Source organism: Carettochelys insculpta, chromosome 22 (genome assembly GCF_033958435.1).
Source record: "Carettochelys insculpta isolate YL-2023 chromosome 22, ASM3395843v1, whole genome shotgun sequence".
Taxonomy (NCBI): Eukaryota; Metazoa; Chordata; order Testudines; family Carettochelyidae; genus Carettochelys; species Carettochelys insculpta.
In genome coordinates this window covers 14,152,653-14,174,235 of record NC_134158.1, presented here as the reverse complement: position 1 = coordinate 14,174,235, position 21,583 = coordinate 14,152,653, and the positions used below count along the sequence as shown (strand labels likewise).

At 65.8% G+C, this 21,583-nt stretch overlaps 3 protein-coding genes across 6 annotated transcripts; 2 read left to right on the top strand and 1 right to left on the bottom strand.

Moving 5' to 3' along the window:
* Positions 1-321: 321 nt before the first annotated feature.
* KCNA7 (potassium voltage-gated channel subfamily A member 7) lies at positions 322-5,650 on the bottom strand. Its single transcript, XM_075016765.1, has 2 exons — positions 4,923-5,650; positions 322-4,398 (listed from the first exon to the last, which is right to left on the bottom strand). Exons 1-2 carry the CDS (start codon positions 5,496-5,498, stop codon positions 3,529-3,531), a joined length of 1,446 nt encoding a protein of 481 aa, XP_074872866.1. The 5' UTR covers positions 5,499-5,650; the 3' UTR covers positions 322-3,528.
* A 3,286-nt stretch (positions 5,651-8,936) lies between these two features.
* On the top strand, positions 8,937-15,909 carry SNRNP70 (small nuclear ribonucleoprotein U1 subunit 70). Its single transcript, XM_075016214.1, has 10 exons — positions 8,937-9,034; positions 9,245-9,401; positions 9,511-9,573; positions 10,041-10,095; positions 10,224-10,288; positions 10,388-10,450; positions 10,877-10,958; positions 14,324-14,425; positions 14,649-14,736; positions 15,118-15,909. Exons 2-10 carry the CDS (start codon positions 9,255-9,257, stop codon positions 15,761-15,763), a joined length of 1,311 nt encoding a protein of 436 aa, XP_074872315.1. The 5' UTR covers positions 8,937-9,034; positions 9,245-9,254; the 3' UTR covers positions 15,764-15,909.
* A 95-nt stretch (positions 15,910-16,004) lies between these two features.
* Positions 16,005-20,113, top strand: LIN7B (lin-7 homolog B, crumbs cell polarity complex component). Of its 4 annotated transcripts, none has more exons than XM_075016217.1 (6): positions 16,005-16,762; positions 17,142-17,260; positions 17,765-17,836; positions 18,136-18,316; positions 18,698-18,861; positions 19,134-20,113. In XM_075016217.1, the coding sequence occupies exons 1-6, from the start codon at positions 16,723-16,725 to the stop codon at positions 19,290-19,292; spliced, it is 735 nt and encodes a 244-aa protein (XP_074872318.1). In that variant the 5' UTR covers positions 16,005-16,722; the 3' UTR covers positions 19,293-20,113. The 4 variants fall into 4 exon arrangements, with proteins under 4 accessions (XP_074872318.1, XP_074872317.1, XP_074872320.1 ...); XM_075016216.1 differs by having other exon boundaries at positions 17,121-17,260; XM_075016219.1 differs by having other exon boundaries at positions 18,136-18,345; positions 19,134-19,299.
* Positions 20,114-21,583: the final 1,470 nt, after the last annotated feature.

The window sequence follows — 21,583 nt, the reverse complement described above, 5'->3', positions numbered from 1 at the left end:
CGACAAACACATGTCCGTCTGTCTGTCCGTCCCCCCCAGCCCCAGCCCCAGCCCCAGCCCCAGCCCGGGGGCGCATGCATGGCTGGGACCCTGAGCTCCACTCACGCGCCTGCGGGGCTGGGGCCTGACATGGCCCTCGGGGGGTGCGGGGGGTCCTGCTTTCTTGGCCTGCTCCCCTCCCCACCCGTCTGTCCCTCTGGCTGACCACTGCAGCTCACCCCATATCTCCCTGCAGCCCCCACCCTCACTTAACACCACCACCCCCCGGCTGGGCACCCTGCTGTGCCTTTAACTCCTGCCCCACTGGCCTCCGGCTTCCCGGCTATTCCGCCAGCCTAAATTTAAACCCTGCCGCCTCAGCAGGGCTGCGGGCCGACCGGCCAGATCCCCCCACCTGACAAAGGGTGGGCGAGGGATCAGCTCACCCCAGGTGCCCTCTGCTCCCTGCCCACCCGTGAGCCAGGCCACTGCCAGGGCAGCTGCGCCCGGAGCCCAGCCCGGCTGCTGCAGGGGGTCCCTCTGATTTCTGCCAGTGTCGGAGATGGGCGGGGGGGGCATTGCTCCCTGCAGCCATTCCCACCCTCCAGGCCTGAGGGCAGTGTGCTAACACCCCATGCCCAGGGCAGGCTGAGGGTGTGGGGCAGAGCTGGGGGCAGGTTCCAGACACCAGACACACCCGGCTCTCCTCGGCAATAAATAACGGGGCTGGCGAGTTTATTGGCGACCACAGGCCGGCGGCTTCTCACCGGGGGCTCGGGGTCCATGGGAAGAGGGTGCAGGGGGAAGTCCAGAAGCAACCAGTGGCTGGGGAGCATCCAAGCCCCATCAGACGCAGAGCCTTGGAGAGGAAAGGCAGAAACTCCGTAGCTGGCCCCCTCCCCCGCGTTTTCAGGGGCCGGCTTGAGCCCTGTGGGGCTGGGGAGTCATTACGCCGTTCTGTGCCTCAGTTTCCCCATCCGCAAAGCGGGGAGAACGAGCCTTCTTCGTTCGCCTAGGCCACAAGCTTTCAGGGTGCTGGCCTGGGCCGTGCTTGCCCTGCGGGGCCGGCATTTGGGTCAGGGTCCGGCATTGGCCAGTGCAGCAGGGCCCGGATTTCTGGTGGAATATAAATAAGTTGCTTGGGGGTTGGTCCAACCTAGTGGCCATTTGCGGACCATTTTGGCCACAGCGTGAATCCGGGACATCAAACCGAAGATCAGGCACCCGCGAGAGCTCCCGGGGCAGGGTCGGGCCCCGGCTCTGGAGCCCCTTTCGAGAAGCGGGCTGGAGACGTGGCTGGAAGCTGGTCCCTGCAAAGCCCAGGCAAGCGCAAACCCAGAGCACATCCTGCCGGCCCGGGCTAGCGGCTGCTTCCTTGGTCTCGCGCTGCAAGGGGCTGAGAGCTCAGCTGCTCCGGCCCTTCAGCAACGGCCGGGCAGGTGAAGGGGAGCGGCCGGCTGGGCTCTGTCCGGGGCGCTCAGAGCCGGAGTGAGGCCCCGTCTCCTCCCAGGGAGGGGCACCGCGCCGCGGCCCCTGGCTGCTCTGCGCGTGTTGTGTCTGTGGCGCGTGACCCACAATAGGCACGAGGCGTGTGCGCTGCCTGCACCCCCGGCAGGTCACTGTTGTGTCCCCAGCCGCGCTGCTCGGCCGGGGGGCCTGTGGCCTGCTGGGACCACACGGGGATCTCGCGCTCACACAATGGTCAGCTCCTCGCGGGCACTGCCGCTCCCACACATCTGGGCCGCAGCCCTGCCCCTTGCGCCCCCCGGCCACCGGGAGGCTTCACTCCTCATTTCCAGGCCAGCTCCTACTGCCCCGGGGCTGCCGTCCTGCCCGACCCAGCATTTAAGACCATGAACATGAACATTAAGACAAGAGATGCGGGCGGTGGCCTGGAGCCAGGAGAAGAGGACGGAGGAACGTCGTTTTCTCCCGTTCCGCCCTCCGTCCCTCTTCCCTCCGCTGCGCTGCCCTGCAGCCGGCCGAGCTGCCTGCCTCTGGCAAACACCCGGGGGCTCCCCTGAGCTTCCCCTTCCCCGCTACAGCTTGGGACAAGCCAGCGGTAGGTGAATCTGGTGGGATGGTGATGGCCTTGTCGCTGAAGATGTCTGGGGGGATCCCCAAGCCTCAGGGGGTCCATGGCAGCCCCATGCTCCGAGAGGTGAGAGGGATCGGCCTTGGGAGGTCGGGTGGGAACAGACTGGGAGGGGTTCGGGGCAGGCTGGAGAGGACTGGAAGGGGACCGAGCTGGCCTGGGGTTGAGTGGAACTGAGTCGTGTTGGAGCGGGAGGAAACCACACGGCAGTGGGTGGGCAGGGAAGAGACTGAGCCATGCAGGGCTGGGGACTGGACCATGGAGGGCTGGGTTTGGGATAAGCTGGGCTGGGCTGGGCTGGGCTGAGTTGGGAGGGGACTGAGTTACCGCGGGTTGGGGGATTGGGACAGGGACTGGACTACAGTGTATTGGGTTGGGAACGGGCTACGGTGAGCTGGGCTGGGTTGGGAACGGACTGGGTTGGGTTGAGTTGGGTTGGGAGGTGACCGAGACGTGCAGGGTTGGAGGTGTGGTGGGGACTGGAGCGCGGTGGGCTGGGGACAAGCTGAGCCTCCCACGAGCAAGTCGAGTCATGGCTGAGTCAAGCTCCCTCGCGGAGCTCACACTTCTGGAGGCCGGGAGACAAACTGTCTCCTTGCTTTGCGGAGTTGCTGCCCTTCTCGAGCCCCGTTACCAGTCCTCGAGCCCTGGGGAGACCCGCCCTCCCCCAGTGGGACCAGGAGGAGAACAGAGGGTCCCTGCCCCTGACCAGCTCGCGCGGCTGTCGTGCCCATGAGGTGAGGAAGGGGACGCAACTGCCCCAGCCCAGCTCTGCTCTCGCTCCCGCGGGCCGGGCTGGGCCGGCTAGGCGTGTCTGGAGCTGAGGGTGGAGCTGCTGAAGGGAGACGCTGGGGCCAGGCTCCCCCGTCTCCTGGGAGCCTCCCCAGTCCAGCACACGCAGTGTAGTCCCGGTTTTCCCCAGCCCCGGCTGCTGGCCCCCGACGCTCGGGATTGTATTGCCCTGCAATGCCCGGCTCAGCTGCCTTGGCAAGACGCCGGCCCTTCTTGATCCCCACGCTGGCTATTTGGGGCCGGGTTGCGTGGGGTATGTTCCAATGCCTCCTCCAGCAGCTGTAACCCGAGAGGACGCTGAGGTGAGCTCAGCCAATGCTCCGGTGCCAGCTGCTCTCAGTCACGGGGCGGGAGAGGGACTTTGGGGTGCCCGGGCCGGGCAGGCTGTAGCCAGCTCTCTCGGGCGGCAGAGCCCAGTGAGGGGGGCTGGATCCGTCCTTCTCCGTGCCAGCTCCGGTGTGCGCTCAGTGCCAGCAGACACCCCCACGCCCCAGCCCGCGCGGCTGAGGGACAAGGCCAAAGCCAGGCCCAAATCTGCCCCCGAAGCCCCCCTCTCGTGGCCGCAGGAACGGGCCAACACGGGCACTGCACCTCCCGCCGGTGGCACCGCGGAGGGGTGGGGCGGCAGGTCCGAACCTGGCCGGGGGGAGGAACCAGCAGGGTCACACTTGCGTCACCAAGCGCTGGCCGGTTCGCTGGCCGCTGGCCGAGGGCACCAATCCATCCAGGAGCCGCGAGCCGGGCACCCCCAGGGCCCCGTCCCCACAGCACCTCTCCTCCTTGCCCTGGGCCTTCTCCCGGCGGGCGGGGGGCAGGGGCGTGGGCGGGCGGCAGGGGCAGCTGGCGACGTGGGTGTACTGGCCCTGCTCCTCGCCCTCCGTCTCCCGGTGGTAGAAGTAGGAGAAGTTGGAGACGATGACGGGCACCGGCAGGGAGATGGTGAGCACGCCGGCGATGGCGCACAGCGAGCCCACGATCTTCCCGCCCACGGTCACGGGGGACATGTCCCCGTAGCCCACCGTGGTCATGGTGACCACGGCCCACCAGAAGGCCTCGGGGATGCTGGTGAAGCTGGTGTCGTCGTGGTCGGCCTCGGCGAAGTAGACGGCGCTGGAGAAGAGGATGACGCCGATGAAGAGGAAGAAGATGAGCAGCCCCAGCTCCCGCATGCTGGCCTTCAGCGTCTGCCCCAGGATCTGCAGCCCCTTGGAGTGGCGCGACAGCTTGAAGATGCGGAAGACCCTGACCAGGCGGATGACGCGCAGGATGGCCAGCGACATGGCCGGCTGGCCCACGCCGCGCTGCCGCGCAAACTCCGTGCCCAGCGCCACGAAGTAGGGGATGATGGCGACGAAGTCGATCATGTTCATGATGTTCTTGAAGAAGGCCGCCTTGCTGGGGCTGGCCAGGAAGCGCACCGCCAGCTCGAACGAGAACCAGCAGATGCAGACGGTCTCCACGATGAAGAAGGGGTCCTCCAGCTGGCTCCTGGCCGGGTGCTGGTGGCTGCTGTTGCCTCGGTGATGGGGGACCTGACGTGGACACGCCACGGAGGGGGGGGGGGTCAGAAGACGGGGCCTGTGGCGCTGCTGGGGGGGCAGCAGGGTTCGGGGGGGGTAGCCTGCAGCATAGGCCATAGTCCCCCCACCTCCCCACGGGGAATCGCCCCTTCCCTGCCTCTCACCGCCCGCAGTCTCTCTGGCTGATAAAGGGACATCAGCGAGCAGCTCCCGCTGGACGCCCGCAGCCCCGGGGGTGGGGGTGGGGGTCACCCTTCAGGGGAGGGAGAGGGGGCTCGTGGGGTTAAGGGGGGCTGGGTGACAGGCAGCTCACGGGGCTGTGAATCTACCAGCTCCCGTCGCGGGGACCCTCCCAGCGAGGCCAGCGCCCCCCGACCATCCCCCCAGCAGCCTCCCGCCGGCGGCCAGGGCTCCCGGGTCCCAGCCAGGCAGCTGATGTAGGAGTGGCGGGGCCCCCCCGGCCCCCCAGCACAGAGACCTCCTTGTCCCACACCTCGGCCCGCAGGGACCCGGGGCCGGCAGCCCCCTCCGCTCACCGGCAGCGAGATGTCCCGCTCGTCGCGGAACTCGGGCAGCGTCTCGAGGCAGAAGATGACGATGGAGATGAGGATGACCAGCACGGAGATGATGGCGATGATGCGGGCGGCCTGCGAGCTCTCGGGGTACTCGAAGAGCAGCCAGACCTGCCGCAGGAACTCGCGCCGGGGCAGCGGGCGCTGCTCCTCCTGGGCGAAGCCCTCGTCCTCCCGGAACTTGCTCAGCGCCTCCTCCCCCAGCTGGTAGAACTTCAGCTCCTCCAGGAAGACGTCGAGGGGCACGTTGGTGGGGCGCCGCAGCCGCCCGCCCGACTGGTAGTAGTAGAGGATGGAGTCGAAGCAGGGCCGGCTGCGGTCGAAGAAGAACTCGCCCCGCAGGGGGTCGTAGTAGCGGAGCCGGCGCCGGGGGTCGCCCAGCAGCGTGTTCGGGAACCGGAGCAGGGTCCGGGCCTGGGTCTCGAACCGCAGCCCCGCCACGTTGATCACCACCCGCTCGCAGCAGTCCCGCCGCAGGCACGGGGGGCAGGGCCCGGGCGCCTCTGCGGGGCCCCCCATGGCCGGCGACGGCCTCTCCATGGCGGGGAGGTCAGGGCCCAGCTGCGGGGGCCATGGGCCAGGCGGGGGGGGCTCCTCACCGTGGGCACCCCTGCCTCGCTGGCCGCCCGCTGCTGATTCGTTCTCCCCTCACACCCTGTTCCCACCTCTCCCAGCCCCGATTCGCTCCCCCTTCCTGCACTCAGTCCGTACTCCTCCCCCCACGCAGCCCCGACCCCCTGCTCCTCCTGGTTCCCTCCCCCACGCGGGCCTGACCCCCTGCTCCTCCCCCCACGCAGCCCCGACCCCCTGCTCCTCCTGGTTCCCTCCCCCACGCGGGCCTGACCCCCTGCTCCTCCCCCCACGCAGCCCCGACCCCCTGCTCCTCCTGGTTCCCTCCCCCACGCAGCCCCGACCCCCTGCTCCTCCTGGTTCCCTCCCCCACGCAGCCCCGACCCCCTGCTCCTCCCCCCACGCAGCCCTGACCCCCTGCTCCTCCTGGTTCCCTCCCCCACGCAGCCCCGACCCCCTGCTCCTCCCCCCACGCAGCCCTGACCCCCTGCTCCTCCTGGTTCCCTCCCCCACGCAGCCCCGACCCCCTGCTCCTCCCCCCACGCGGGCCTGACCCCCTGCTCCTCCCCCCACGCAGCCCCGACCCCCTGCTCCTCCTGGTTCCCTCCCCCACGCGGGCCTGACCCCCTGCTCCTCCCCCCACACAGCCCCGACCCCCTGCTCCTCCTGGTTCCCTCCCCCACGCAGCCCCGACCCCCTGCTCCTCCTGGTTCCCTCCCCCACGCAGCCCCGACCCCCTGCTCCTCCCCGGTTCCTTCCTCCCCCCACGCAGCCCCTATCCCCGGTTCCCTGTCGTCCGATGTAGCCCCAACCCCCTGCTCCTCCCCGGTTCTCTCCCCCGCAACGTAGCCCCGACCCCCTGCTTTTCCCTAAGTCCCACACCCAGCCTGTGCCTTCTCCTCCTCCTCCTGCCCCGTTCACCCCACCCCACATACACACTCTGCTACTGTCACCACTTTCCCGCACCTCTCTTCTGCTCTGCGATTGCCTGGGCCTCTCTTCTGTGAGCCCCCGGCCTCCTTTCGCTCATGCCCCCCTTTCCTGCTGACCCATCCTCCCCGATGCCGAGGGCCAGGATCGCTGGCTGTAAACACGTTCCCAGCCCGGAGGTGTCAGGTTCTCAGGACAGCGCTGGCTTTCAGCACCCCGATGCCAAACCCCAGCACCCGCCCACAGCACTGCTGCCCCTTCGGCTCCGCAGGAACTAAAAATAACAGGGGGGCAGACAGCGCCCAGGGATGATGGGGGGAGGGCCCAGGAGCCAGGGCTGCTGGGTTGTGTCTGCAGCTTTGGGAGGGGAGTGGGGGCTAGTGGTTGGAGCCGGGAGGCTCTGGGAGCCAGGATTCCTGGGTTCTGTTCCCACCATCTGTAAAAAGCAAAGAATAATTAACAAGCGTGAAAGTGGTATGTGAATGCCAAAGGGACAAATGCTTCTCTTCAGGGCAGCTCTCCCTGGGCCGCCTGTGCCAGGCTTCTAATGGAATCTCATTAATCTGGCTGGGATTAATTAATCTACCCTAACGAGCAGGGAGGGTAATCACACCCAGGTGCTGTGAAGTAACAAAGCGTTCGGGATCAAGAGGTAATGGCTGAAATAAGGAAATAATTTGTCAATGGGTAGCCTCTCAATCTGCCCAGAGCAAGAAACCAGTGCTAATTAATTAACAGGGTGGCTTCTGCACTTACCTGAGGAGTAGGACCTGTGCCACCTTCCCTGGGTGTAACCAGCACACTGAGCTCTGACCACTAGACCCCACTGCCCTCCCAGAACTGGAGAGAGAACCCAGGAGTCCTGTTCTAACCCTCCAAATATCTCTCACCCCCCCCCCACACTCTGACCCCCCCCATCCATCTTCAAGGCCTCCTCGGATTTCTCGCCAGGGCTGGCTGTGCCCTCGCACAATCTACCAGCGCCATCTGCTGCTCCGCTCTGGCCATCTCTGTTCCAGGCTCCTGTGCCCTGCCAGGCCTGGGGTGCATGGCCCTGGGACCCTGCCCTGCCTAGGCCTGGGAGAGGTGGGGCCCTGACTCTAAGGGCTGAGGTCATATCCCAAACGCAGCTGGGATGAGGGTCATTACCCCAGTTGCTCTGACACTGGTTGGAGGATCATCACCCGGTTGCAATGATACCGGTCCAGACGGACGGTTTGATCACGGCCCAGTCGCTGTGGCGCAGTCCAGAGCTGCGGTGTAGGTGTTACTGTGTCAGGGGCGTCAATCAGGAAGAAAGCCCATGTTTAAGCTACTAGACGATTTGCCCAGCATCGCTTGAGACCTTGGCGCAAATCATTGTTATTTCTCTTCATGGAAATGGATGTTCTAGGGCGGGCCTGGGGCTGAGGGGTTCCGTATGCGGCTGCCCCACGGAGAGACGGGGCAGCTCCAACCCGTCTCACCACAGCAGCTTGGGGTCCGGTGGGAGGTGCCTGGCCATGGCTGGCGCAGCTGTAGCGGGCAGAGCCTGGGCGGTGTGCAGCTCTTCCAGCAGGGGGACAGACAGCTTCACAGACAGACACACAAACGGACAAGCTCTCTGAAATATACAGTAGACAGCTACCCGCTTCTCCGCCCCGGCCCTGCCCTGCCTGGCCTACGAGGTCACAGCTGTCCTGGTCCCCCTCAGGTCATTCTTCAGCATAATTGTTTTGCACCCCAAGCCCTCCTTTTCCGTTGGAGGAGAGATAAGCTCCTGCCAAGCACGGCCCATTGTCCTGCACACCCACACCCAGCCCTTGCTTTAAGTTCGGCTCAGAGGAAGCTGCATGCTGAATGTGGTGCTCCAAGCCCTTATTGTTTAGGAGGCCGTCTCAAACAAATGGACTCGCGGACGGACGGCTGGACGGACAGATGCAGATTTCCGAAATATGTAGTGCGACAGTTGCTTGGCCAGTCGTTACAAGGGCAGTGACGATACTTCGGCTTCACTGGGGCTATTACACTCAACGGATTGGAACGTTTCCCATTGACCCTGACACGAGATCGTTGACACAAGCGTTGTTGTAACTGTGCAACAGTGGGACCCACAAGGATGTAAATGGCCTTTGTCAACCATACAGCATCACTGCAGATCAGGGGCATGGCCTGGTTGCTAGGGCGCAGGTTGGGGGAGATGATCCGGTTGCTACGGTGCAGGTCGGGGTCACAGCCTGGTTGCTATGGCGCAGGTTGGAGGTCATGGCCCGGTTGTTAGGGCGCAGGTTGGGGGTCATGGCCCGGTTGCTAGGGTACCAGTGGAGAGTCACCACCATGGTGCCATGAGTGCCCCCAGCGGCGAGTATTATGGGCTGGCCGGCCGGCGCTCTGGCACTACTTTGCCTGACGGTTGCGGAAGGATCGCGTCTCATCGCGCTTGCTTCTCGGCGCGTGCTCGCGCCTGCCTCGCTGCCTCGAGCGAGTCCCGGCGGCGCACGGATCTCGGCGCGGTGACGGGGCCGCGCCTGCGCAGAGCGGGCAGGGACTAGGCCCTGACCAGGCGGTAGCGAGAAGTGCCGAGAGCGGCGCGGCCGGTGAGAGGCGGCGGGGGGCGGCGGCGCAGCCCGTTGCCACAGAGTCTGCAGGGGGAGGGGCTCCAGGGAAGGGGGTTGTGTGCAGTGCGGGGGGGGCTGGGTCTGAGTCTGAGGAGCCCGGGGGGGTGGGGCGGGGAGGCCCCACGAGCGGGGGAGGGGTGGGGAGCCCCACTTGTGACGCTGCTGACCTGGCCGCTCCTTCCCCCGCAGAGCTCCCAGGATGACGCAGTTCCTGCCCCCCAACCTGCTGGCCCTCTTCGCCCCCCGAGACCCCATCCCCTACCTGCCCCCGCTGGAGAAGCTGCCTCATGAGAAGCACCACAACCAGCCCTACTGCGGCATTGCCCCCTACATCCGGGAGTTCGAGGTGAGCTGCTGCTGGGGGGGCGGAGCCGCACGCCCCGAACCCCCTTTCTCCGCTCCGGAGCTTCCGGGCTTCCCAGCCCAGGCCCTGCTAACGCCTCTCTCCCATCCAGGACCCCCGCGATGCCCCTCCACCCACCCGCGCGGAGACCCGCGAGGAGCGCATGGAGCGGAAGGTAGAGCTCTCTGCGGCGCGGGGTCAGCCCACCTCTCCTGGGGCACAAACCAGCCCCCCAGTAGTCAGCTCTGATCTGTATGGTGAAGAGCTGAAGGGACACTCTGCTGTCAGGTTCTTTTCTGTTCTCCCTTGAGTGTCTCCTCTGATAGCGTTTGGTGATTGATTCATGGGACTGGGAGGCAGGACTCCTGTTTTCTCTCCCCAGTTCTGGGGTGCAATGGTTAGAGTGGGGGAGGAGGGGTTGGCAGCTGGGACTCCTGTATTCTCCCCTGGCAGTTCTCTTACTAACTCTGTGAGTGAACTGTGGCCCAACCAGGCACTCCTCTCCAGTATGTGATGGGGGGGAAACATTCCCACAGAAGGTAGAGGAAGAAGGGGGTGCTAGTGATTAAGGCTTCAGGGACTCCTTTGAATCCTCTCTTGGGGTCCCTCCGAGCTGTCATCCCCCCCTTTTCTTTCCCACAGAGACGAGAGAAGATTGAGCGGAGGCAGCAGGAGGTGGAGAACGAGTTGAAGATGTGTGAGTGGAGGCGGGTGTGGGGGGATGCGCTAATTCCCACCTGGTGGGAGCTTGGGTTGGGGGCATCAGCCATCTCTGGTCCCTGCCAGCCTTTCTGGGTGCCTATACCCTGTTCTCTCCCCATCCAGGGGACCCACACAATGACCCCAACGCCCAGGGAGATGCTTTCAAAACACTCTTTGTGGCCAGAGTGGTAAGTACCCTCCTGCTACCTGGGAGCTCTGTCCCAGGGCACTCCGCTTCTCCCCACCCTTGGCAGCAGCAGTCTCACTGGCCTGTCTCTGCCCCACAGAACTACGACACCACAGAATCCAAGCTGAGAAGAGAGTTTGAGGTCTATGGCCCCATCAAACGGGTAAGAGGCTGTGCTGGTGGGGGGTTCCCTCCAGGTGTTGTCTTCAGAGGGTGTCGAGTCGGAGCAACTGACTTCGTTACCGTCTGAGTCCTAACCAGGGATGGGGGCCAGGCCCTAATGGGCAAAGGCTGGGGAAGAGGTGGGTCACCATTGCCCTGTGAGCTTGCCCTTCCCAGGAAGGGTCAGGGACTAGCTGGAGATGAGACGAGATGCTGGCAGGTGGGAACCGCTGCTCAGAGGTGGTCCCCAGTACCCTTGCTGCCTGGCCAGTGGGGCTTGTTCACGTGCTGGTCTCATTGGTGGGGGGCCCTGGGGAGTTCACTCAGGTGAAGTGTCTTCCTGGCTGTGTCAAACTGAAGCTGGGGCTAAGCAGGGGGATGGGCTCGGGGGGCTGTCTGGGCCTATAACCTGCTTTCTGCCCCACAGATCTACATGGTGTACAGCAAGCGTTCGGGGAAGCCGCGTGGCTATGCCTTCATCGAGTACGAACACGAGCGAGACATGCACTGTAAGTACCAGCCCTGCCCGGCCCCCTTTGCCTCTCCCCAAAGTGCATGTGTCACTCTCAGTGCGATCCCATTCCCGGCCCCCGAGCTCCCAGAGGTAAGTAACAGAGCAGGGCTGGCACGGGGCCAGTGCGTACCAGCTTCCATTGCCCTGTCCCCACGGAGCTTGACATGAAGGCGGGGCCGGGGATTGGCAGTCTGTCGGTCTGTCTGTTTGTCTGTCTGTCTGAGGGTTAATGCTGAGGGGACCCCCACGTACGGGGCTCACCTCCCTCCCATAACTGCAGATTAATGTGATCAGGGTGCTGCTGGCCGTGGTGTGTGAGTGGGTGCGTGTGCTCTGGTGGGCAGTGGTTATGCTCAGCGCTCTCCCCCTCCAAACTACTGGGTTTCATGACCCTCTCCCCCCCGAGGGCTGAGCCCAGGAGCGGCGAAGCTGGGGAGCGGCTTGGCTCGTGGGGGAGCTGGGGGCAGGCCCTCGCGAGCTGTTGCAGAAGCAGACGGCTGCGATGCGCTGTCGGTTGTGTCTTGACTCTAGCGACTGTTGTGAACGATGCTGTCGGGAGGAGGAGTGTATTAATTCTCTGTTCTTGTTGTCACTGCAGCCACCTTTCTGATGGCTATTGCCACTGCTGGCTTGCAGCTGATGCTAATGCTCCCCCCATACAACACCTCAGTGTATGGTTGGTATAAGGGTTTGTATGTTGGTAAGAATTCACAGCACACCTACACACCAGGCAGGTCCCAGCAGCGGTCAGGGCAGCTCCGCGGGGGCGTGGGGCCCGGAGAAGCTCGCTCTCTCCTCCAGCTTCCGCTCTCTTGCAGGGCGCAGACCGGAGGGAGGGGGGCAGGCTCTGCATTCCCACAGGAGGGCAGAGCTGTCCTGATTCCTTCCATGCAGCTGATGAAGCAGGACTCGAATACGCCGCAGGGCTGGGTTTCAGTCCTGCGCCATCTCGCACTGGCACCATTGGGGCACTGCTGAGGGAGAGTTCGCAGCATTGGCTGCAGCTGTCTGACTCTTAAGACCTGAATGAAACGAACTCAGGCAACATCCCAGTCTGTCCATCTGGGCTCTGCCTCTCCATGTGGGGGCACTCTTGGTTGGATACATTGAGCTGCCCCCGTCTCCATTTGGGTGTCTCACTGGCGCAGCCGGTGCAGTACATGTCTGAGACAGCCCTCATGGTGCTCTGAGCTCTGGTCAGCTCCAAGGAGGGAGGGGAGTATTCGAGTCCTGTCTTGAGCTGTGACGTGAGGTAGGATAGCTCCTCTGACTGTCTCGGCCCAGCCAGCCACTGTGGGGCCCTCGCGGGGGGGCCCAGTTGGGGGGTCGGTCTCTGCTGAGCCTTGGACTGGTGCCCCGCGGCTGGCAGAGACGGGTCCCCCCGTGGGCTGGAAGGGGTTGACATGGAAGCAGGCAGTACATAGCAGTGCCAGGGCAGCTTGAGTCACTTCACACTGCTGGTTTCTCAGTCACATCACCTGCTCCGGGCCTGGGGCCGGCCTACCCTGTGATGCTGCCTGTGGGTGCTGAGCTGGGCTGGGCTTTGAGAACCCGCCCGCCCAGCTCAGGGATGGGGTCGGGTGCTGGCTGCTGAGCCCTCCAGCCCGGCTGCTCTCCTGGTAGTGGGTGGCCCCTCCTGGAGGAGCATGGCGGCAGCTGTGCAGGCTGGCAGCCTCGAGGCCAGCCCGGTTCCAGCCCCTTCTGCTCTGTTTAGGGGGATGGGGCCATTCCCTGTTGTGTAGGACAAGCAGTTCCTGGCCCCAGCAGCTGTGCTGCCAACCTCTGGCCCCAGTGGAGGGTGAAGACTAGGCTGAACTTTGGTCCCTGGTGGCAGGAAGGCCGGGGATCGGGGGTGGGGGGCGGTGCTGGGGAACGAAGCTCTGCTGATCTCAGATCCAGCGTCCCTGACCCAGAGCGGTGGGGGGAGGTGATGTGAGCATAGGGGTCATGGAGCAGCCAGTCCTCTGGCTCTCTCGTGAGGCTCAGCAGTTTAGGGGGAGAAGCTCTGTCTAGGGTGTCTTGGTGGAGAGGTGAGGGTAAGGGTGGTGTACAGTAATTCAGGGCCTCTCCCAACTGGGACCAGCCCCCCAGACAGACATGGCCCCAGGACAGGACCCCAGCCTGGTCTGGAGTAGCTAGCCAGGGCAGTGCAGGGTCTCCCAGGGCGTGTGCTCTCTTGGCTTCGGGGGCCCCAGGGGCTGGGTTTGCCTCATGTGCCTTGGCTGGAGGTGGTTGGGGGAAGATGGGGTGTCCCTGTTGTTAGAGTGCTGTGTTAGGCTGAGCGGACAGCTGTGTTCCCCTGCAGCCAGCCAGCTGGCAATGAGGGGCCAGGCCAGAGCAGGAATCCTGCCATGGCCCCCTGGGCAGGTGGGAGGGGGCTCCATGCTGAGGCCTTGTGGGGCTGGTAAGTGTCCCCTAAGTGCTGTAGTGCCCCAGCCCCTGCGGGGACAGGAGGGGGTGTGGGGTTGGGGGACTGTACCTCCCGCGGGGGTGCACCTCCAGCGCTGCCAGGACAGGTAAGGCAGCGAGGTGTCGCTCGGCAGCCACGCCGCTCCCCCCAAATGCCAGTGCCCCGGCCGGGGGCCCGGGGGCGGAGCCCAGCCTCTCGCGCCCCGCTAGCAGCCTGATGCGTTGAGTTGAGGCGCTAAGTTGAAATGTTTTGTAAGTAGTTTCTCCAGGTAAACGCTTTTATTTCCTTCTCGTGAGCGGTGCCCGTCTAGCGCCCCCTCCTCCCCCCACTGTAGCCGCCACATAGCCTTCTGTACTCTTCCTCTGGTGACGCCAGGCGGGGGGCCGGCCGGCCGGGGCGGGGGCAGCCAGAGTCAGACTGTAAAACGTTTGCGTGTGCTGCCCCCCGGTTGTACACAGCTTCCTCCCCCTCCTTCCTGTAGGTGTAATCCCCCTGCTTTGGGGGGCTGCATGGTGGGTTTGGGGTTAGCTGGCTGGCGAGGGCGGGGGTGTGCAGCAGGAGTGGGCTTTGTGTGCCCCTATCTCGTAGGGGTTTATCTGCTGCGGGGCTGCCCCGGTCCCATGCTGTGAGCGTGGAGGAGTGATCTGGTTTGTCAGTAACCTTCTTTTCCTTGCAGCTCTGGGGGCCGAGGGGCTGCCCCTGCCGCTGTGGCTTGTGGGTCTCCGGCCTCAGTGGGGTCAGGGCATCCTGTGCTCTGGCCTAAGCCCAGCTGCCAAAGTCTCGGCAGCCAAAAGGGGAGGGGGGGCACATCAATGCAAGCCACCTGCGGCGGGGCAGCCCCTCAGCTGGCTCTGGGGAGCCATGGGGCAGGTGGAGGGCGAGCTTGTGTGTGAACTCGGTGCCTAACAGTGGCGCCCCTCCACCCTTGTGGGCACCCCAATCTGTTACAGCGGCATACAAACATGCAGACGGCAAGAAAATCGACGGCAGAAGAGTGCTGGTGGATGTGGAGAGAGGCCGGACAGTCAAGGGTTGGCGCCCCCGCAGGCTGGGTGAGTACAGACTCATCACCCTCTGCCCTGCCAGGCCGTGTGGGGACAGCCCCGGAGCAGGTCCTGGAGGGCATCCGGTACGCCTCATGGCGCCTGCTGCCCCTGCTCCTTCACTGCCCCCTAGGGTGGGTGTTGAGTCCCATTTATGGGCGGGGTGGCAGGGGGCCCACAGATCACACCTCCAGCCCCCACTGGGCATTGACTGGCTCCGCTTTGTTCATAGGCGGTGGTCTGGGGGGCACTCGCAGGGGTGGTGCCGACGTCAACATCAGGCATTCCGGCCGAGACGACACCTCCAGATATGACGAACGGTGAGTTTGGGGGGAGCCCTGTCGACTGGAGCCCCGGCCTCTGGGCACGGTGGGGTCAGCGCTGGAGGAGAACCTGCAGTGCCCCTGCGGGGTCTGGCTGGAGGGGTCCTGGGGGAGAGTTAGGCATGCCCCAGTGCATGGTGGGAGTGTGGAGGACATTGGGTGTCTGCAGCACCCCTATTGGCCAGAGGTGGGGCTGGCCTGGTGCACGGTGGGAGTGTGGAGGGCTACAGGCATGGGCAGTGCCCTGTACTGGCTGGTGAAAGGTGGCATAGGATGGCCCGGTGCATGGTGGGAACATGCAGGGCTGTGGGCCTGCAGAGCAGAGGTGGCGGGGCAGCCTTGCTGGCTGTGTGACACCCGGGGCTCCTCTCCCCACAGGGAGCGGGAACGGGAGCGGGACCGGCGGGATCGGAGCCGGGAGCGGGACAAGGAGCGGGAGCGGCGGCGCAGCAGGTCCAGGGAGCGCCGGCGCCGCACCCGCAGCCGGGAGAAGGAGGAGCGGAAGCGGAGCCGGGAGCGCAGCAAGGACAAGGACAAGGACAAGGAGCGGGAGCGCAAGCGGCGCAGCCGCAGCCGGGAGCGCAAGCGGGACCGGGAGCGGGAGCGGGAGAAGAAGGAGGAGCTGCCGGAGGGGGGGGATGCCCCGGCGGAGGAGGCGCCGCTGGGCGAGCTGGGCATGGACAGGCTGGAGATGAAGCTGGAGGGGGAGGAGAAGGGCCGGGAACGGGACAGGGAGCGGGAGCGGGACCGCAGGCGCAGCCACCGGGACCGGGACAGGGATCGGGACCGCGACCGGGAGCGCCGGCGGGAGCGGGACCGCGACCGGGAGCACAAGCGGGAGCGGGGGGAGCGGGGAGAGCGTGGGGCCGAGAAGCGGGATGAGCGGGTCGCCCAGGACAACGGCATGGCCGAGCCCTTGGAGGAGAGCAGCCAGGACATGTTCCTGGACCAGGAGTCCCTGCAGTCTGGAGATGGCTACATGTCCACGGAGAATGGCTACCTGATGGAGCCCCCCCTGGAGTAAGGTGGGGCTGCCCCCTTGTTTTTAGGTGGGTAAGTTTTTGTCATCTCCCCCCCCCCGTTTCTGTAGCGTGACCTTCAACCTGACCTCTGTAAAGCCTGGGCAGCTGCACCTGCATTTCTTTAACACAATAAAAGGGTTTTGATGTTTGTGCTGTGCTGTTGTGGGGTTGCTGGGACGGAGGGGCGCCGGGGCGGAGCAGGTACTGGGCACTGCCCTCGAGCCACGTGAATGGGGGACACTAGAGCTAGGCTTGGCCGGGGCATGCCGCATGCCCCTCTGCCAGCCCAGGGCAGCAGTGGGTCCTGCCAGGGCCAGGCCCTGGAGCCAGCCGGGTAGCACCAGGGCTGGGGGGTGGTGGGCTCCATGGGTTGTAGTGCAGGCAGCTCAGGCTTGGCTGCTTGTCCCACCTGACCCCGGGCGTGTAGGCCCCTGCCCGGCCCTTGCGCGGGCGGCTCCGAGGCTGCCTGAGTTGCTGGAGCCCTGACCTCGGGGGTTCCCGGGCCCCTGCTCTGCCTGCCCGGGAGCAAGTGACCAGCCGGGGCCCTGCCGTGCGCTGGGCGGAGTGGGGGAGCTTCGGCAGCGCCTGCCTGGGCCGGGCGTGGCCCCAGGGGGTCTCTTTTCGGCCCGGTCGAGGGTGGGGCCGGTGGTCTCCGCTTTCCGGGGCTGCAGGGCGTCCCCGGCTGGCCCCACCCCCCGCCCTTGGTCCGGGAGGCGAGGCGAGGCGAGGGGACACCCTGAGCTGCCCGGGGACCGAGCACGGGAGGGGGAGGGGTGTGGGGCCCCGCCTCTCCCCGCCGGTGGCGAGGAGCCCGCCCACGTGCGCGCACCCGCCAGTTAGGCGTGCGCACCTGCCCCGGTCCCACGTGCGCACAAGGAGCTTCCCCCCTCCCACCGGGCGCGACTCCCCCCAGCGCCCCCCCCCCCCGCGGTGCAGCGTGGGGCGGGGCCGGTGCGTGAAGATGGCAGCGCTGAGCAGCGAGCCGCTGGGGCTGGAGCGGGGTAAGGGGGCTTGGGCAGGTGGGGGTTGCGGAGGGTGGCTAAGTCGGGGCAGATACATGGGGGGCTGGAACTTGGGGCAGGTGCATGGTGGGCACAGGAGGTGGAGCATTGGGGGCTGAGGCTGGAGCGGGTGGGGGGTCTGGAGCATGTGGGGCGCAGAAGGAGCTGGAGCTGTAGGTACGAGGGAGCGGGTTCATGGGGGTTGGGATAGTTGGGGGTGCCAAAGGGCTCAGAGATGTGGGGGCAGGGCATACAGAGGGCGCTGGGGCTAGTGGGGGCTGGGCAGAGTACGTTGGGGGGCTGGTAAGAGCAGGTGGGGGCTGTGACCAGGCAGTTGGTTTAGGGGACCCCCCCACAGTGATCCCCCGTCCTGTGGCAGACGTGGCACGTGCGGTGGAGCTGCTGGAGCGGTTGCAGCGAAGCGGGGAGCTGCCCCCCCACAAACTGCAGGCCCTGCAGCGAGTTCTGCAGAGCAAGTTCTGCTCAGCCATCCGCGAGGTGAGCCCCAGGTACCACCCCCCCAGCGCAGCCCCCAGTGGTGTGTTCCGCCAGGTACTCCCCCCCCCCCCCGCAGTGCAGCCCCCAGTGGTGTGTTCCCCAGGTACCTCCCCCGCACAGCGCAGCCCCTGTGGGTGTGGTCACTCTGTGCACTCCTTGCCCGCAGCCCAGCACCCCAGTGAGCCCCACGTCATACTCAGCCTGCCCTGGGCATCGGTTCCCATTAACTTTTTCCAGTCGGGACGCAGAATAACGCTTGGTTTGGGCTGTGCAGCACCCAGACCCCCGCTGCTCCGGCTAGCCGGGGGCTCGGCGCCTGTCCTGGGCTGCCCCAGTGTTCAGGGCGTGCAGAGATCCCTGCTAATGCCCCCCAGCTCTGAGTTACCTGGGACCCCTGCGCCCTCGTTCAGCCCCATCTCCCTCAGCCTGGCAGGCAATAGCCCTCAGCCCCACACCTGGGTTCCACCTGCCTCATCTGACGACCCCTCCCGTCTCCACCACCAGGTCTATGAACAGCTCTATGACACACTGGAGATTGCCGGCAGCGCTGAGATCCGGGCCCATGCTACGGCCAAGGTACTGCCCTCGCTGGGGAGCCCCGAGATCGGGGCCTGGCTACCCCTCCCCCCCCCCCCCCCGCCGGGGAGCCCCGAGATCGGGGCCTGGCTACCCCTCCCCCCCCCCCCGCCGGGGAGCCCCAAGATCGGGGCCTGGCTATCCCTCCCCCCCCCCCCGCCGGGGAGCCCCGAGATTGGGGCCTGGCTATCCCTCCCCCCCTCCCCCCCCCGCTGGGGAGCCCCGAGATCAGCGTCCAGGTGCTGCTCCCCAGGAACCTCCAGGCACTCAGCCCCTGCTGGGCTCCTCTGTGCCCGCAGGCCACAGTGGCGGCATTTGCAGCGAGCGAGGGCCACGCCCACCCCCGGGTGGTGGAGCTGCCCAAGACAGATGAGGGGCTCGGCTTCAACATCATGGGGGGCAAGGAGCAGAACTCTCCCATCTATATCTCCCGCGTCATCCCGGGAGGTGTGGCCGACCGGCACGGAGGACTCAAGCGGGGTGACCAGCTGCTCTCCGTCAACGGCGTGGTGAGGGGGGCGGCGGGGTGCTGGGGGCAGCAGGAGTGAGTCTGCAGGGAAACTGAGGTGGCGGGTGGGGGGATGCAGGGCAGCGAGTCAGCAGGTGGGGGAGCGGGAGGCAGAGTGGGTTGGGGTCTTGCTGTAGGGGGCAGACTGGGGAGGCAGCAGGTCGGGGCAAGCCGGGGGGCAGTAGGGAGGCTGGATGGGGGGGGCAGCGGGGTGGGGGCCAGCCCAGGGGGGCAGTGGGTTGGGGGGGCAGCAGAGTGGGAGCTGGCCGGAGGGACAGTGGGCCGGGGGCAGTTAGGGAGCTGTGGGCCGGGCCGAGCGCCCCTGACCAAGCCATGTCCCATGCCCGGCGCAGAGCGTGGAAGGGGAGCAGCACGAAAAGGCCGTGGAACTGCTCAAGGCAGCCCAGGGCACCGTCAAGCTGGTCGTGCGCTACACGCCCAAGGTGCTGGAGGAGATGGAGGCCCGATTCGAGAAGATGCGCTCGGCACGCCGGCGCCAGCAGCATCACAGCTACTCGTAAGGGCCCCGCAGCCCCCCCCCGCAGGACCCTTCCAGCCCCCTGGAGCCCCCGCTTCCCTCCTGCCGGCACCAGCAGCGCTACAGCTACTCGTAAGGGACCCTCAGATCCCCACAGCCACCCGGGGGGCCCCCACTCCCCACCAGCACCAGCTGCACCACAGGGTTCCCCAGTGCCACCGCTAGCACCCCAAAACCCCCCAGAGTCCCCCCAGATCTGATGAGCTTCCCTGGTTCCTGCTCTGACTCCCCCATCTCTGTTCTCTCCCTAGGTCCTTGGAGTCGCGGGGATAACGCTGTGGTGCCTGTGCTGGGGAGGGGGCCCCTTGCCTGCCTCCCATGCCCCCAGGTTTCATGTGTCGCTGGGTCTGTGTAGCCGCCCCCTCCCCCCCCCCGTATTTATTTATTTATTTATTTATCCCCCTATTTAAAGCTGCCCCGTGCGCGCCCACGAGAGTCTTGGGGGCTGAGCCACCCCCCAGTTGTGGCGGGAGGAGGGAGGTTCAGAAGTTGGGGATCCTGGAGAAATTCGCTCCCCTGAACCTTCCATCCGACAGGCTTCTCCCTCATGCCCTGGTCCAAGTCCTTGTGTTTCTTTGCACCCACACCCCCTCCCAGAGCCAGCTGCATCAGCACCCAGCGAGGGCTCCTGTGGTGCCCAGCCCCCTACCCCCCCACCCCCCCGCTGCAGAAAGGTTCTGGCTTGCAGTTCAGTGAGTGGCCACCAGGGAGCGACCTTACAGCTGGGCAGCGGGTGGGCAGTCTGGGCTTAATGGGGTGCAGAGTGTTGGTGCCCCTCACTCCTGGCCCACAGCATCATTTCTGGTCCCTGATGACCTCCCTGTCTCCCTTGTCATGCCCCTTCCAGGGCTGGTGGAGCAGAGGCTGGGGGCTGCGCTCCCCTGCTGCTCCTCAGCTCAGTTCTGGCAGCAGCGGGAAGTGAAGGGGGAAGTGGGTTGTGGCCCCCCAGGAATGAGTCACCCCTGGTTCAGTGGCTGGGCCTGCCAGGGGAATACAAAGGTGAGAGTCCCAGGGCGGGGGCAGGGCTGGGAGCCCGGACTCCTGGGTTCTCTACTGGCTCGGGGAGGGCAGTGGGGGCTTGTAGTTAGAGCAGGGAGCTGGGCCCCAGGATTCGGTTCTCTGCCAGCTGTGGGGGGAAGGGAGGCCAGTGGGTGACTCCTGCCCTTCTCCCCCTGCACTGGCCAATGCGCGGGCCCTTTGCTGCTCCCCACTGAATAAACCATGCGAGTGAGTCTGGGTTGTGCCTGTGTCTCCTTTGTGTTCTGTGTCCACCGCCCCCGCCCGGCCCACGGGACCTGGGGCGGCTGCGGCTGGGCTTCTGGGCCCCACACGCGGGGATGGGGTACACAGCAGCAGGGCTAGATGCCGGCTGGATCACCAGCCTCCATCAGCCACAGGGGCGGGTTGGGTGCTGCAGAAGGAAGGGTTGTTTGAGGCTGGTGTGGCTCTGGCGCAGTCAGGGCCAAGGTTGGCCCAGCCCTAGCAGGGAGGCTGGGGACAGGTGGTGTTGGTTTTCCCAGGCAGGGAAGTTGGACTGTGGATTTCCCTCCACACGGGCCGCTGCAAGTCTGGGGTCTGGTTAAGCTGAATCTACAGGGGGTCCCTGTTTGTGCCTGGCTTGTCTCGTCTTGCAGCCCCAGAGTGGGTCGCAGGTGGGGGCCCGAAAAGGGGCTGTGTTTGGGGGGGGCACCCTCACCCCTGAGGGCAGACAGCAACCTCACCCTCTGGGCCCTGATTGCGGGGAGTCAGGCCAGCACCCTCCCCCTGACAGCGGTGCTGCTGGGGGCCCGGCAGGCTTGGGGGACAGGAAGTGAGATGGGGGCAACTGCCCTCCCAGTGGGTCAGACAGGTGCTACCCTGTGCCCCCTTCAGTTCCCCCTGTAGAGATCCCCCCCACCTTTGCTTCACCCCCTGGCAGCAGGCGGGGGGTTGGGGAAACCCAGGGGCCTGGTGCAGAGCCCAGCAGGGGTGTATGGGGCACTGGCTGCTGCTCTGGGGGCTCCTGCACCTGGGGAAACTTGCATTGGGGTGGGGCAGGACCAGGCCTGCTTTTGTGCTGGGCCTGGGCTGCTGCTGTCTGGGGCTGGGCAGGTTCAGGCACCTCAGCCTTGTTCTTGTGGGTCTAGGGGCTGCTGGGCTTCTTACACAGCCCTGTGCTGGCATGTCACCAGGGCATGTTACCAAGCTGTGTGACTCACCGGTGCGTGTGTGGCACAAAGGTGTGCGTGGCACCAGGGTGCCTGTGGCATGAAAGTGTGTGTGACACCAGGGCGCGTGTGGCATGAACGTGTGTGTGACACCAGGACGAGTGGCACCAGTGCGTGTGTGGCACGAAGGTGTGTGTGGCATCAGGACGTGTGTCACGAAGGTGTGTGTGGCACCAGTGCGTGTGTGGCACCAGGGCACCTGCACTTCTCAGGGTGCGTTGCACCAGTTCGTGCAATGAGGGGAACAAGCGTGTACGTTTGAGCCAACTGCACCTCTCTGGGGGCGAGGGCAGTTCCCTCGCGGGGGGGATTTGCCCCTCCACACACACCCCCGCTGGCGCGTCTCCTGCCTCCTCCCGCCCTCTGCTCACCAGATGACATCATCCTAAAAGTGAGCTCCGCCTCTCGGCTTCCCCTATTGGCTCCCCCGCCCGGCAGCGCCTCAGCTATTGGCCGCCGAGCCCCGCCGCTCGGAGCCTCTCCCTCCCACCCCC